This window comes from Colias eurytheme, chromosome 2 (assembly GCF_061535395.1).
Source record: "Colias eurytheme isolate Ceu_HAF_F1 chromosome 2, ilColEury1 Martin Lab GWU primary, whole genome shotgun sequence".
Taxonomy (NCBI): domain Eukaryota; kingdom Metazoa; phylum Arthropoda; class Insecta; order Lepidoptera; family Pieridae; genus Colias; species Colias eurytheme.
Genome location: NC_142981.1, coordinates 11,699,466 through 11,711,481, shown reverse-complemented (window position 1 = coordinate 11,711,481; position 12,016 = coordinate 11,699,466). Strand labels below are relative to the sequence as shown.

Genomic DNA, 12,016 nt, shown 5'->3' with positions numbered 1-12,016 from the left:
CTCCATAGTTGCTCTTTTAAAATCATGTCAATATTACATTTTAATACAAAATATGTAGGTAACTAAATAATATATCATAATATTTATGAAACTGAAAGAACTATTTTGTGATCTTATGTGACAATTTTCCATGAATTTTCATCGTTCATATCACATCATCCATTCGCCTTTTATACAGGGTGTCCCACTTTCGGTATACTAAGCGCAAAGGGACTTGTAGTTTTGCATACGCTGAGTACGTAAAAAATACTTTTAAAATTCCAGACGCATTTTTTTTTCAAATAGAGGAGTTCTTAAAATTCCATGTGTACACCCCTAAAAAGCAACCCGCCCAACTTGGCCACCCGCACGTGAGCTATCGTTTAAGATTATGTTTTCATAGACAAAATGCTCACATTAGCAAAGCGATATATGCCGGCTGCGCGAAGCTAGAGAAGAATACATGGATTTTAAGCAAAAATTTGGCGAAAAATTTTTCACGTAATTTTGTTATTTGAGTATTTTTTACGTGATCAGTGTATGCAAAACTACAAGTCCCTTCGCGCTTAGTATACGGAAAGTGTGACACCCTGTATAATAGGCTCTCTGAACTAGTACATTTTTTTAAGTTTGTGTTGTTCAACTCTTTAATACTTTGAGGAATTCTATTCTAAACCTTGACCCATAAAGGAATTTTGTATGGTTATTTAATTTAAAAATCGTTTGTATCGCTTTTGAGTTAAAGCGTAACCAACACACAATGTATTAATTATTTATCTTAAACAAACAACCAAAAAAGAGTGTGTGCCGAGTACACATGTCAGAAGTGAATTTTCTTTTGCAAAATTCTAAAATACCAAAATCGTCGCTCTATCTCATTGCTAGGGCCTTAGCTAGGGCGCATTAAGCTCTCTCTCAATGCACCTAACATTAAAAGGCAAGAAGAAGATCACTTCAAAAGAAAATTTCCGTCAATCAACACTTTTTTTCCGTTGAAACAGGACAGCTTGTGTAGAACTTAATTAATTTAATCGATTTACCATTAATTAGCGTTATATGTTGCAAATTTTAAATTATTTAATTAATCAAATACGAACAAAAAAATTCCATTAAAATTACATACATACATATTTAAATTCCGCAACATCTTTTGAACTGCGCGGTATCACGCGAGCGCCGCGTGCCACGAGACGGCCGGTCGCGTCAACGGCCGTCACACCGCGTAGTATTCTTGCAATTCCGTTATTCCGTCATTCGCAAATATTTCCCAAATGTAACGCGTAAACATGACAACAAAACTGACCTAATGATTACTTTTTTTTGTATACTCTGTGTAAAAGCTGACAGACTGACAGTCAACGTGTTGGCATAAAACCTTCATGGATAAATTTAAAAAGTTGTATGATTTGTAGAACACTGGCAATCTAGACAAGTTTCAAATATCGCATGTCCAAAGATTTTGCGCTTAGCTCTCTCTAACCAGAAAATAATCACAAAAAACATGAATCACAAAAAAAAAGAATGTTGTTTTCTTTGAATCTTTTATTTAATTTAATAATTATTGCGTCTAAAGTCCATTTTGACATTAGACGCAATAATGTAGCATTTTATTCAACTGGATTCTTATTGGAATATTCCATAGAAACTGTAAATGTTATAAATTATAATATGAGCATTATGGCTGTCGCAGATCGTTTTCGAGATTGTTCCTGACGCAATCGTTACACATGGAAATAAAAGCCGTTCACTTTTATACTTTGTTTCTTCCATTATAGCGCAGCGTTATCTTCTATATATAAAGGCTTTGTTTCCGTTTCAAGAATTTGATGTAATAAAATTTTATACCGTTGCAGTCTATCTATATTTAGACGACTTCTTTATTTACGGCAATGTATCTACAGATAACATAATCTAGTGTTAAAATTTACGACATCCTAAGCATTTGGCAAGCTCGTACCGGAGCTGGTTATCGGATCACAATACGTGTGGTCGGTACGCTTCATAGATACGCCGGCAACGTATTGAAATGCGTTTCTTTTCCGTTTCGTTTTGTAGCGCGGTCGTTGACTGCCAAAATGCAGCAAAACACGGCGTCGCAGGCGACGCGCTCGCGATGCAGCGGCGACCTTGCGAGCGAGCTGCCCGCGCCCCTGCGACGTCATGCGGGGGCGCGCCGGTGACGTCACGCGACCTCGCCGTCACTCGGCGTGCACGTGAACGCCACGCGCCGGCACGCGCCCGCTGCGTGATCGCCGCGCGCCCATTGGCCCGCGTCGCCGCGCCGTCCGCTCCCATTGGCCGCCGCCGCCCCGCGTCCCGCGCGAGCCCGTGCCTCGTACCTCGAGCGCTCGCGGAGCGGTTTATTCGTCTGCCTATCGCCGACGAAACCACACGCATCACCCAAAAGGGAACGCGACCCGCGCGACTACAAGTTTTGTGAATTAAAAAAGAAAGTTTCTCACCTTTGAATGAACTCACAGTAATCAGAATGTCTACTATCCTCGATGTTTGCGGTCCTCTCTCCCCGCCGTCAACGCCGCCGTTGATGGACTTAAAAGTGAGTTTCGATAAAGTTATGATTTTATCGAATTTTTTAAAATAAAAAAAAATAATATTTCCCCCAACGTAACGTCGTAAAAATATTCTTTACCTTGTGCAATCGAAAGTACGGAGCGCAGCGCGAACACGCAGCGCGCGCGTGCTCTGACTCACCGAACGTTTACTTACGTGCGTCCCTCTTTGTCTCACAGGTCGAGTTGCCGCTGAAGAAAGCCGCAGTCAAACGAGCCCGGGAGTCTCCCCCGGCCGGGCTCGTCACCCCGCAGCCCTCGGACTCGGAGGGCGAGGATGAGTGCGGCAAGCGCGCCCGCTGCGAGCTGGCGCGGCTGCTGCTCACTACGCCGCCGCCGGAGCCCTGCCCCGTCTCCTCCCGCCCCTCTGTCATAATGAGAGCTCACAAGGACGGCACGTGCAGTCCTGAACCTCTGCCCCCGCCCCCCGAACACATGAACATGCTTAAAACGCTAAAATTCAAAATGAACCGGGGCCACAGTTACTCGCAAAATAAATATATTGCGAGCCAAACGCAAAGTCCACCCGCGCCTCCGACGCCCAGCCCAGAATCGCCTCCTGCGATAATAGAGGAGGCGCGGGTGCCATCGCCGCACCCGGAGCAGAAGGAGGAGCGCGTGCCGCAGATGCCAGCGGCCGCGGCCACGCCCGGCTGGGTGCCGCTGGCGCCGCGGCCCGCGCCCGCCGTGCTCGTGCCCGGCGCCATCCTGCCCACGGCGGCCGTGTGGCTGGTGACGCCCGCGCCGGCCGCTCGCCGCCGCCTCTACGAGTGCTCGTACCCCGGCTGCGGCAAGAACTACTTCAAGTCGTCCCACCTGAAGGCGCACGCGCGCACGCACACGGGCGAGCGGCCGTTCCGCTGCGCGTGGCCGGGCTGCGAGCGCCGCTTCTCGCGCTCGGACGAGCTGTCGCGGCACAAGCGTACGCACACGGGCGAGAAGAAGTTCGTGTGCCGCGTGTGCAGCCGCCGCTTCATGCGCTCCGACCACCTCGCCAAGCACGTGAAGCGGCACGCCAAGGAGCGCGCGCCGGCGCCGCCCGTGCTGCGGCTGCTGCCCTCGCCGCCGCTGCCGGCCGCCGCGCACTGACCGACTGTGATATAGATCTCGCGATCTCTAGCTGTAGTACTCTTAAGACTGTCCTATCTACTACTTAATAGTTAAGTTACGTCGTCGTAAGCTTCAAAATATACGAGTTGAAAGTTAAATGTTGTTTAATTTCACTGCACTGCACGCGCGCGGAGTTTCCGCTCCGTTTCCCCGGGCCCGCTCGAGCGGGTCGGTGTAGAATGTACAAGAAATGAAGTGTAGTGCGGCGGCGGGCGCGGCTGACTGTCGCGAGACGCGCCGCGCCGCCCCGGCTCGCCCCGCCACTGATAACACAAGCGGCAAGCCTAACACATTATCTCTAACGATATCTCACATTTCAAACAAATAAAGAAATCATTTGCAAATATCATTAACCGGATCAAGCAACCACATTCAGTTATTTACATTGTGCAAATTAAAATCCAGTTAAATGTTTAAAATATCATATTGCGCAATAATTTACACAGTAAAACAAGAACGAAATAATATTATCCAATTACATATAAAATTGCATTACTCATAAAGCAAAATACCTACTCGGAAATAAGTTTAAAAATCAAATTTGAATAAAAGTCATTGTCTGAAATACAAAAAACCATATTTTGAGAATATGCATCTATGAAGCATAAATTTCTTAAGAATTTAATTCACAGCGACATTACAACTCATGAATGACAACGTAAAATGTAAAATATGTACCAAAAAGATACATTTTGCGTAATTATTTTAAGCCTAAGTTTTGAACAAATTCGATGAACTATATAAATTTCTATTTCTACGTTATATCATTCATTATTATAAGTGTCCGTACTTCACGTGACAAACTATTTCCAGATAGATTTGGCTCTAGATACAATATAAATCTAAGTTCTTGAAACATAGAACTAACATATCCTACTAATATTATAAATGCGAAAGTTTGTGAGGATGTGTGTGTGTGTGTTTGTGTTTGTTACTCTTTCACGTAAATACTACTGAACCGATAACAATGAAATTTAGAACTTGGATTAACACATAGGATAGGTTTCATCCCGGAAATCCCACGGGAACGGGAACTATGCCGGTTTTTCTTTGAAAACGCGCGCGAAGCCGCGGGCGGAAAGGTAGTACTGTATAAAGAAGAAAAGATAAAGGAATAACTAATGTCCAATGAAATACTATAAAATTAAAAGTGGACTAGTAGAATACCTACAATAATTATTTTCTACAAAAGTGACACTTGATGTTTATGTGAATATAATAATATGGCTAAACAGATTTCAATAAATCGTAATAATAGATAGTCTCTCTCGGTCTTTATTTGGAATAACAAGCTAGGCGAAGGCGAAGATAGGGCGGGCGGCTAATCTTTCGCAACAAATTTGAAACTTATAGGTAAATATCTATCTTTTTTTTTACCGGAATCCTATTTATCGTTGTAATTATTATAATTTAGGCTTCCTTTAAATAATTATTCAAATTAATTATAATAATAACAAAATATTTTGAAACAAACGTAAAATAAAACGCAAAAATCATAATTCCACGTGCAAAATTTTATGTACATATTCTAAAAAAGCAAAATAATATTTATATCAGTGATGTTATTTCATAATATATTATTTTCTAAAACTAATGGAATATTGCGTCAGTAGACGTATGGTAGGTAACAGATTACACCCATCATAATTATCAGTTTTGATAATGGTCACACTGAAACTAAATCGGACATTTATTAAATACTACCTGTGCCCCGCGGTTTTACCCGCATTACTCCGCTCCTGTTAGTCTTAGCGTGATAATATGAGCCTATAGGCTTCCTCGATAAAAAGACTATCTAGCACCGAAAGAATTTTTCAAATCGGACCAGTAGTTCCTGAGATTAACATGTATAAACCTCATAGTTTACTTAAGTATTAAGTCAGAGTACCTATATCGGAATAAGTCAAGATTTAACCGGATTTCAAAGTGATTTTATTATTTAACCACATATTTATATAATAAGTTAGACACGCAGTAGTTTCAATAACATTTTAGAAAAATATTCCAATTTATGCGATTAGCACTAAAGTTATCTTATTTATTACGTAACACTTTATTTATTTAAGCACTTTTCAGTAAACTTCATATTCTTACCTGCTATTTACTTCATAATTATAAACATACTATTATTACAAACAAACTTTTATTATAAACTAGCTTACCGCCCGCGGCTTTGCCCGATTTGTCTAAAACCTAATCAATTATATACTAAAACCTTCCTCTGAAATCACTTTATCTATTAACAAAAACCACATCAAAATCCGTTGCGTTGTTTTAAAGATTTAAGCATACATAGGGACAGAAAAAGCGACTTTGTTTTATACTATGTAGTGATACTCATTGCACATGCAATTTTTAAAAAAGGTTATTATCTCACACTAATTACAATATCGAATAAAGTAGGTATTTTTATCTTATCCCTATCATCATCATCATCATCATCAGCCCATATATGTTCCCACTGCTGTGACACGAGCCTCCTATGAGGGTACAGGCCATAATCCACCACGCTGGCCAAGTGCGGGTTGGCGGATGACACATATGGTCGAACTTTTTGATTCTTCGACATGTCGGTTTCCTCACGATGTTTTCCTTCACCGTTCGAGCAGTGGTGATGTTACAACATGCGCAGATAAATTGAAAAATCAATTTATTTCCTGCGCGCTCGCCCGGTCTCGAACCCCGGACTTATCGATTCGAAGTCCTAGGTCTCACCACTGAGCCACCACTGCTCTTACTTATCCCTATAACCAACTATATTACATTTTTCTGAGTAACAAATGTGACTCGAAAAGATTCAATATAAACCACAGAAAGGGAATTCGTTACTAAAAAAATCCTTTATAGTATTAGACAGTTGAATATTTTTATATAGAGCTGTGCACCGCGGTTTTACCTGCATTGCTCCATTCCAATTAGTCATAACGTGATTTTAAATAAAATATTTCAGCTATTGAACTACTTAATTATTATTATCAGTGATTTATTATATTTTCAGTTGACATTTATTCATGACAGGTATTCAGTATTTACAGAATGTAAATATAGAGCAAAATATTAGTAATTAGTATTATTTACAATTAATTCTAACGCAGAGCAAAGCTCCTGAAAGGTTAGTTTCATGGATGAAGCCTTCACATAAATTTCTGTTTGTAATATAGTAATAGAGAATAAACTCTACATTATTTTCCATAGAGAATTTCTATAAGTTAAAATACGAAATGCATCTGCTACACGCCCCAAAATTATCAAGGATATCCAAGGGTATCTCAAGGAGCAACTGCGATGTTAGCTTAGTGAAGTCCCATGTCCCCAATTGGGGTAAGGGGCAGATGAATTATACATCTGTTTCACTGATCGATTTTCTTTAGGGACAAGTAGGTGATCAGCCTGCTGTGTCCTGCAAGACCGAGACATTTTTCGTCTCCACCGGGAATCGAACCCAGGATCACTCGGTTCTACGCTCTCGCGTCAACCACTGTACCAAGGAGGCGATCATAATGTCTACTGATAGAAATTATAACTAACAGTTTGAGTATTATAAAATTCATAACATTTGCAATAAGCTCATAATATTTTCTCCTTTTTGGAGATTGCTCATCGCAAAGAAGTTTTCATGGCATGTTTTACTTTTTATTACATCCCTTAACCCTTACCTATCGTTATTTCATCACCTAACCGCTCCCGAATAAAATTGACTTGTAATCATGATGCAGTGCGTTGACCTGTTTTATAAATTATTATTTTAATTTAAATCTAAAGCTCGAAGACTACCACGGGCCTGTCACGCGTCGACCACGGCGCGAACATTCTGTGACGTCACACTTTCCTGATAGCGGAATTGTATCCTAATGATAACAAATTCGGTTGCAATCATTGTTATGTTGAATATTCCATGTAAATCAAGGTTTTATTTATATTTTTATTAATGAAGGTGAAAGACATTTTAATAGAACTGTATCTATACTAATATTATGATAGCTGAAGAGTATGTTTGTTTGAACGCACTATTCTCAGGAACTACTTGTCCGAATTGAAAAATTCTTTCGGTGTAAGATAGCCCATTTATCGAGGAAGGCTGTAGGCTATATACCGTCATGCTAAGACCAACTTGAGCGGAGCAACGCGCGTAAAACTGCGGGCACAGCTAGTTTATTGTAATTTTGCAAAACTACTTCATGACCTCTATTTAAAACGTGTGTTACAACTTACATGTGTTTTAACGACTTACAATGTTTATATTGCGGCATATTAATATTTTTAATGCGAAATTCTAAAGGAATTTGCTAGAACTTGCCTGAATTTTATATAAGTGTATGGAGACCATTTATTGGTGCACATTCATAACATATTTGTATCAATATGACACGAGAAATTTTGTACACAATTTGTATTTTCCTCAATCCATACTAATATTATTATAAATGCGAAAGTAACTCTGTCTGTCTGTCTGTTACTCAATCACGCCTTAACTACTGAACCAATTTGCATGAAATTTGGTATAGAGATATTTTGATACCCGAGAAAGGACATATGCTACTTTTTACCCCGGGAAATAGGATAGGTTTTATCCCGGAAATCCCACGGGAACCGGAACTATGCGGGTTTTTCTTTGTCTGCGCGGGCGAAGCTGCGGGTGGAAAGCTAGTTGTAAATAATTCTTTGACATATAAGCCTTGGTTTGTGAGCATGATTCACTGCAGTTATCAAATCTTATTGAAATTCACACTTAGACATCCTTTCTTATTATACATACTAGGTATTTAGGTATTATCTTACTAACCTAAGTTCGTAACTACACTACACAGGTGCGCAAATTATGAAACCATACTGCCAAAATAAAAGTCAATCCACATAAAACGTTACTACCAACATCTTGCTAAACAAATTCTAATAATTTTATATAAAAAACACGCCAAAGAACCTTGAAACAGCAACACTTTGTCGCAACTAACCTAGCACAATTTGGTTGCAACCTCACGTTGCCGGAATCGAACCGAAGGCCGCCACATCATACCCTTGATAGTGTATTTATTAACTACTGTTAGAGTTGATTCAATTCACAGTTATGTATGGAGATGAGATTTTATTAAACGTTTTAGGAATATAGCGATACGACTACGACTTATGAACTAAATAAACATGACAGATTAGGTAAAAGTTAGAGAGCAAACAAAACAATTGTTTTCTGTAAGTTTTGTTTTTCAATTTTCAATATTTTTATTGGCAATTTTTAAATTCTACAATCTAAGATATTATGAAATATGGAAGTATCTTCTTATTAATCTTTATGCATGTATACTGAATCTATTCAGAATTCAGATGTATTCGAAAAGGATGAAGATTCCTTTCGCGATAAATTGAAAGGTGTAAAATAAAGCGTGAAAATTTGAGAAAACTACAATACTACGAGGAAATCCACACGGAAATCTAGCTCATTAATTATTATAAGCATATAACCGGAAGTAAACCTTCAAACTCAAACTCAAACTCAAACATTCATTTATTCAATTAGACTACTATTTAGTAGCACTTTCGAATCGTCATTACATAGTATTTTTAACATTTACCACCGATTCGGAAAGCAGTATCTATGGAGAAGAATCGGCAAGAAACTCCATAGTTGCTCTTTTAAATAATGTCAATAAATTTACATAATATGTAACTTATATCTAACTACATAATATGCCAAAGAACTGTCCTGTGGTTTTTACGCGACAACCCTCCATGGGTCTTTATCGTCCATATATTCCTGAATACTGTAGTACGCTCTCTGAACTAGTACATTTTTTATGTAAGTTTTAAATTTAGAACTACTAAACTCTTTAATATTGTGAGGAATTCTATTGTATAAGCGTATACCTTGACCCATAAATGAATTTTTAACTTTAGCTAATCGGAAAAATGGCATTTCAATTCTATTCTTGTTCCTTGTGCCATAATCGTGTCTATCTCCTACTCTTGTGTGTAAGTCAGAGCTTTTGTGTACATGCAAAATATTATTAAATATATACTGTGATGGTACAGTAAGGATACCAGTATTCTTAAAATGATCTCTTAGTGAGTCCCGAGCACGTAAATTATATATAGAGCGAATGGCTCTTTTCTGTAAGATAAATATAGTTTCTATATCTGCAGCCCTGCCCCACAGTAGAATTCCATAGGACATAATGCTATGAAAGTAGCTGAAATAAACCAATCTAGCCGTATCTTCATCGGTGAGATGCCTTATTTTTCGGACTGCATATGCAGCAGAACTGAGCTTACCTGCAGCGGTGTTGACATGGGCTCCCCACTGTAGTTTCTCGTCCAATGTTAACCCTAGAAATACAGTAGACTCAGTAGGATGCAATACCTCCCCGTTCAAGGTAATATCTCTGTTCAACTTTTTTACATTAGGAAGTAAAAATTCAACACAAGTGGTTTTTTTGGCATTTAATAATAAATTATTGGCAGTAAACCATTCAGATATGTGTAAAAGAGCACTGTTCACTTCGTCAACATTTGGGTCATGCCTATCCACATTAAAAATTAATGAGGTATCATCTGCAAACAGAACTATTTCACACCTATCCTGCAAATAATAGGGAAGATCATTGATATATACCAAGAACAAGAAGGGACCTAAAATTGACCCCTGTGGAACACCAATGTTAATTGACGCACCGCTAGAACGTTCTCCATTAACAACTACAGTCTGTATCCTATCATGCAGGTATGACGCTATGAGGTTCTGGGCTTTTCCTTTAATTCCATAGTGATTAAGTTTACGTAACAAAGTACAATGTTCAACGCAGTCAAATGCCTTGGAGAGGTCACAAAATATCCCTAGAGCATTTTTTGAGTTTTCCCATGCCTTATATATATGTGTTAGAAGTGCAACTCCAGCATCTGTGGTTGAGCGCCCCTTTGTGAAACCAAACTGTTTGGTGTGCAGTAAATTATTAGATGCAAAATGACTACTCAATTGGTTTAATATTAACTTCTCGAATACCTTACTTAATGTTGGTAAAATAGAGATAGGTCTATAATTGTTACAGTCTTCTTGATCGCCCTTCTTAAATAAAGGTATAACTTTACTAAGCTTTAGTAAATTAGGAAATGTACCATAGTCACAACACTTATTAAATATGGAAGCTAAATTTTTCGCAATATTTTCTATTATATTATTAACTAAATTTACGGACATTCCCCAAAGATCACAAGTATTTTTAAGATTAAGCGTCTTAAAGGCAGCAACAATATCATTAGCAGTTACGTGTCGTAATTCAAATAATGTACTGCACTCCGCAACATGGTCCCTCAAAAAGGTCTCTGCAAGTGCTGAAGACGAATTTAAACTATTAGTAATAGTAGCAGGGACACTACTGAAGAATTCTTCAAAAGCAAGCGCAACATCAGCACTTTTGTCAATAACCCTGTCATTATTTACAAGTTTTATGGTATTACTTGATTTGCTTTTACCCATTTCACCATTAATAATTGACCAAACTGTTTTAACTTTATTATCAGAGTCGCGTTCAAACTCTGTATAGACCATGAAAAGCTTTGAATGGTTTTGTACTAACAATTTAAACATAATGAAGAAGTAAAGTACCAACAGATACCTAGTAGATAAATTTCAATACCTAACAAGATAATTTTTTTTCACAACGCCCGCGCCTGTCTGTCCCTGTGTCCATAAGTATGCTTAAATCTTTAAAACTACGTTTTTTTAATAGATAGGGTGATTCCGGAGGAAGGTTTTAGTAGGTATAAGTATAATTTATTGGGTTATAGACAAAGCGGGCAAAACCGCGCGGAAAGCCATATTCCATAAATTTCAACCAATACGTATTAAAATTTAACAAATAGTTAAAGATTTACACAATTAACTTCTGTGTCGAAATAATGAGTATTCACTGACCCTGATTGTATTTACGGAGCATATTCCCGGGTTCAGTCCTGGTCAAGGCGAAGAAACAAAAACAACAGTATGCATTTTAAATTAAATGATTCACCACGCGTGACCCAATAGTTTTTTTTTTTGCTTGAAAATTTGTGAGTCAATATTACGACTTACGAGTTACGACTAATAAGTCTGTAAAATTTGACTGGTAGAGACTAGAGATTGCTTTCAAGGCTGCCATTTCTGCACAAATTTTAGAATACAGGACAAATAGTTACTCTCCTACAATAAGGATGTATTTATTTAAAAAACCCAAAATTTATTACATAACTAGCTGCAGTGCTCCGCGGTTTCAACCGCATTGCTCCACTCCTGTCGGTCTTCCTCGATAAATGAGCTATTTATATAAACCCGAAAGAATTTTTCAAATCGGACCAGTAGTTCTTGAGATTAGCGCGTTCAAACAAAC

The 12,016-nt window shown here is 38.6% G+C and overlaps 1 protein-coding gene across 1 annotated transcript; it reads left to right on the top strand.

Annotated features, from left to right (window-relative positions):
• The first annotated feature begins 2,330 nt into the window (after positions 1-2,330).
• LOC149910707 (uncharacterized) lies at positions 2,331-3,757 on the top strand. Its single transcript, XM_090116195.1, has 2 exons — positions 2,331-2,536; positions 2,730-3,757. Exons 1-2 carry the CDS (start codon positions 2,468-2,470, stop codon positions 3,636-3,638), a joined length of 978 nt encoding a protein of 325 aa, XP_089972321.1. The 5' UTR covers positions 2,331-2,467; the 3' UTR covers positions 3,639-3,757.
• The last annotated feature ends 8,259 nt before the right edge of the window (positions 3,758-12,016 follow it).

What these genes read in the sequence shown, in the direction of transcription:
- LOC149910707 (XM_090116195.1), top strand. Translation starts at nt 2,468, where the DNA reads ATGTCTACTATCCTCGATGTTTGCGGTCCTCTCTCCCCGCCGTCAACG. An exon ending in CGCCGTTGATGGACTTAAAA is followed by an intron (nt 2,537 to 2,729) that starts GTGAGTTTCGAT and finishes TTTGTCTCACAG; the next exon opens with GTCGAGTTGCCGCTGAAGAA.